Source organism: Octopus bimaculoides, chromosome 11, assembly GCF_001194135.2.
Source record: "Octopus bimaculoides isolate UCB-OBI-ISO-001 chromosome 11, ASM119413v2, whole genome shotgun sequence".
Taxonomy (NCBI): domain Eukaryota; kingdom Metazoa; phylum Mollusca; class Cephalopoda; order Octopoda; family Octopodidae; genus Octopus; species Octopus bimaculoides.
Window position 1 is genome coordinate 8,786,936 of NC_068991.1, and position 2,699 is coordinate 8,789,634.

The 2,699-nt window shown below is 37.8% G+C and overlaps 1 protein-coding gene across 2 annotated transcripts in view; it reads right to left on the reverse strand.

Moving 5' to 3' along the window:
• The window catches only part of LOC106883248 (tyrosine-protein phosphatase non-receptor type 12-like), an 82,034-nt gene extending 79,751 nt beyond the window's left edge, over positions 1-2,283 (reverse strand). Inside the window, exon 1 of one of the 2 annotated variants that reach the window (XR_008265150.1) lies at positions 287-2,283. Coding sequence is in view for 1 of the 2 variants with exons in the window: in XM_014934181.2 (XP_014789667.1) it covers positions 287-406 (120 nt within the window). In the remaining variant the exon portion in view is untranslated. The remainder of the gene's footprint in view (positions 1-286) is intronic. The other variant, XM_014934181.2, reaches the window with a different exon arrangement.
• Between the last annotated feature and the right edge of the window lie 416 nt (positions 2,284-2,699).

Below are 2,699 nucleotides of genomic sequence, written 5' to 3' on the forward strand. Positions count from 1 at the left end.
ATATATATATATATATATAGATAGATAGAGAGCGAGAGAGAGAGAGGCGTGTATTATTGCCCTATATATATGCATATATATATAGGCGTGTGTTAATGCCATATTTCACTGATTGCGCGTGACATAAACCCTTAATATAGATACACATATCTCGGAAAGTAAAGGAAAAAAAAAGTGCTTAGAGAAACATAAATTTTTGCGAGATAAGGAAAGGGGTGTGCGAGACAGCGAGTGTATATGTCAATAGTGTTAAATAGAAAGTAAACCAAGATATATAGGTACTTACCCTGAACTCCTGTTCGAATCCAGTCATAGACGTCCTCTCGTCCTTAATTTCCAACTCGTTGACATGCTGAAGAAATTTCAGCAGAATTTTTTCTAAATTTGCCGTTGACATTTGCGACATTTTTTTTTTTTCAGCTTCTTGTCGTTGCTGAAAGTGTGTGTGTGTGTATATATATGTGTTTTAATGTCTTATGTGTATGTTATTGTGGTATATGTATTAACGTGTCGCGGTGCTTGTTGTGTGTATGTATGTCAGTATGGTGTGTTAGATTTAAATGCTAGTATGTCATGGTCTTGTTGTTTCTGATGTATCGTGGAATAGCTTATTAGTAGAGTATGTGTGTTTGTGTTGGGTTTTATTTAGTGACAGTGTGTGTGTGTGTGTGTGTGGGCAATGGTGTGTCAAAGACAACGACAGTCCTTGCTTTTCAGTGACTGTCCCTCTGTTGTCTGCCTTGTCCACTAGACCAGACAACCACTTACAGGGACTGAAAGGTAAGGTGAGGGAATGGAGAACAATATATATATATATATATGTGTGTGTGTGAGAGTGAGAGAGAAGTATATTTGTAGATATATGAAGAAATGAATAACAGCAAAAACCCAGAGTTAAAAGTAAAGAGAAAAGCATATATACAGGGCTATATATACAGATTTATAAAACTCATTTGTAAATGTGTGTAAGTATATATATATATATATATAAATATATATATATACACAATATGCTTAATTATGTTTATCTAGCTAAAGATATATATGCCTGTGTAAAGGGAGGCTCCTTGACTCGTGTTAAAATCTTCCTGTTGCTGTTGTTGTTGTTGTTGTTATCAGTAGTAGTACAAGTAATAACTATGATAATTGTGGTTTGACTGGTGACAGGATTGTCGCAGGTAGATCGGGAAGGTGTAATGGAGAAATCCGGTTAGTTATTGTGTTGCTTTTAGTTTGGTTTTGCAAAGTAGCTTGCATCCTGGTTCGGATCGTCGTGGGTAACCTCCTTCGCCGGTAGACAGTCCTCTTTCTTCGTTAGTGCAATTGTACATTAATATAAGCAAGGATACATTCACAAAGAGAAGGTTGTGTGTGTGTGTGTGTGTATATATATATATAGGAAGTCTGTAAAGTATTTCCTTGTCTTGGCAGGTCAGGTCAGCTGCTGGTTAAAGAAAGCACTGACTAGTTGCAATGCTTTCTTGAGAAGATGATTGCAGTGTTGTGGCCATCATTGTTGTATATCTTGAGGATGTTGTACAGTCGATGAGTGACTCTGGTTGTACCGACTGTACACTGTTAATTACCATCATTACTACTACTACTATACGTAATTCTGCTGCTGCTGTTCTTTTTGACGCAGCAATCAGAATGTGCGTGTATGGTTCAAACTGCAGTGATAGATAGATAGATAGACAGGCAGATAGAGAGATAGCAGAGAGTGTTAAATGCGAAGACTACGCGTGAGAAAGAGGGAATGAAGAACAGGAGTGGATAAGAATCATAGGAGAAAAGGGAACAGGAGAATGGAGAGAGAGAGAGAGAGAGAACGTTTAGAGGAAAGATTATAAGCGACGGACAAGTAATATAAATTGGGCAAAAGTGGAAACAAAAAAGGAAGGAGTGTGAGGGAGGTGAGATAAATAGGTCGATACCTAAACTGTAAGCATAAGAAATAGATACAAAGTGAGCGGGGAATTAATTGTAAATTAAGAGTGATCGATAGACAAAGAAGTGGTGGAGCGAGGGAACGTACAAGAGGAGGGGGTGAAAGTTCGGGAGTTAACAGAACACACAACTCGTGTGTCTAAATAGACTGTTTTGCTTTCATCGCTTCCTCATTCTCAACCTCCACTTTCGACATTCTCTTTCTCCCCTATATTATCTGTTTATGTCTGACAACGCTTATGCCTCCCCCATCTCTCTTCCCCGACATATAAATTGCTGAAATCTTTAAGCTATCTATTTACATAATTTTACTCTATTTTATACCTATGCCACTTCTTCCTCTACATCTGTCTAATTATCAACCTCATACTTTCTCTCATTCCTCCTCATTTCCCCCTCCTACCTTCTCGCTTCTTTTTCTTGTCTCCCACCATCTATCTCTTCCATTCTTTTTTCGTATATATCTCTCATCTTACATATATCTCTTTCAGACATGAATTAAGTTGCTAAGCAATTTCAGTATTACTCGTGTAACGTATCTATGGAGAGCTAAATGCTTGCTTTGCAAATAAATATTTGCCTATTTCAACCATGAGGGACCTCTACGTAGTCGCTCAACCTGCTAAAAATAACTGCCAAATCTTTAAATTACCCCTATCGTTTCGAAAAGAGAGTGACACGTTGCATAAGGTAGCCCTAAACGTACAATAAGTGCCATTGATCCTGTTCCAGTTTGGGCAGACCTAGTTAGG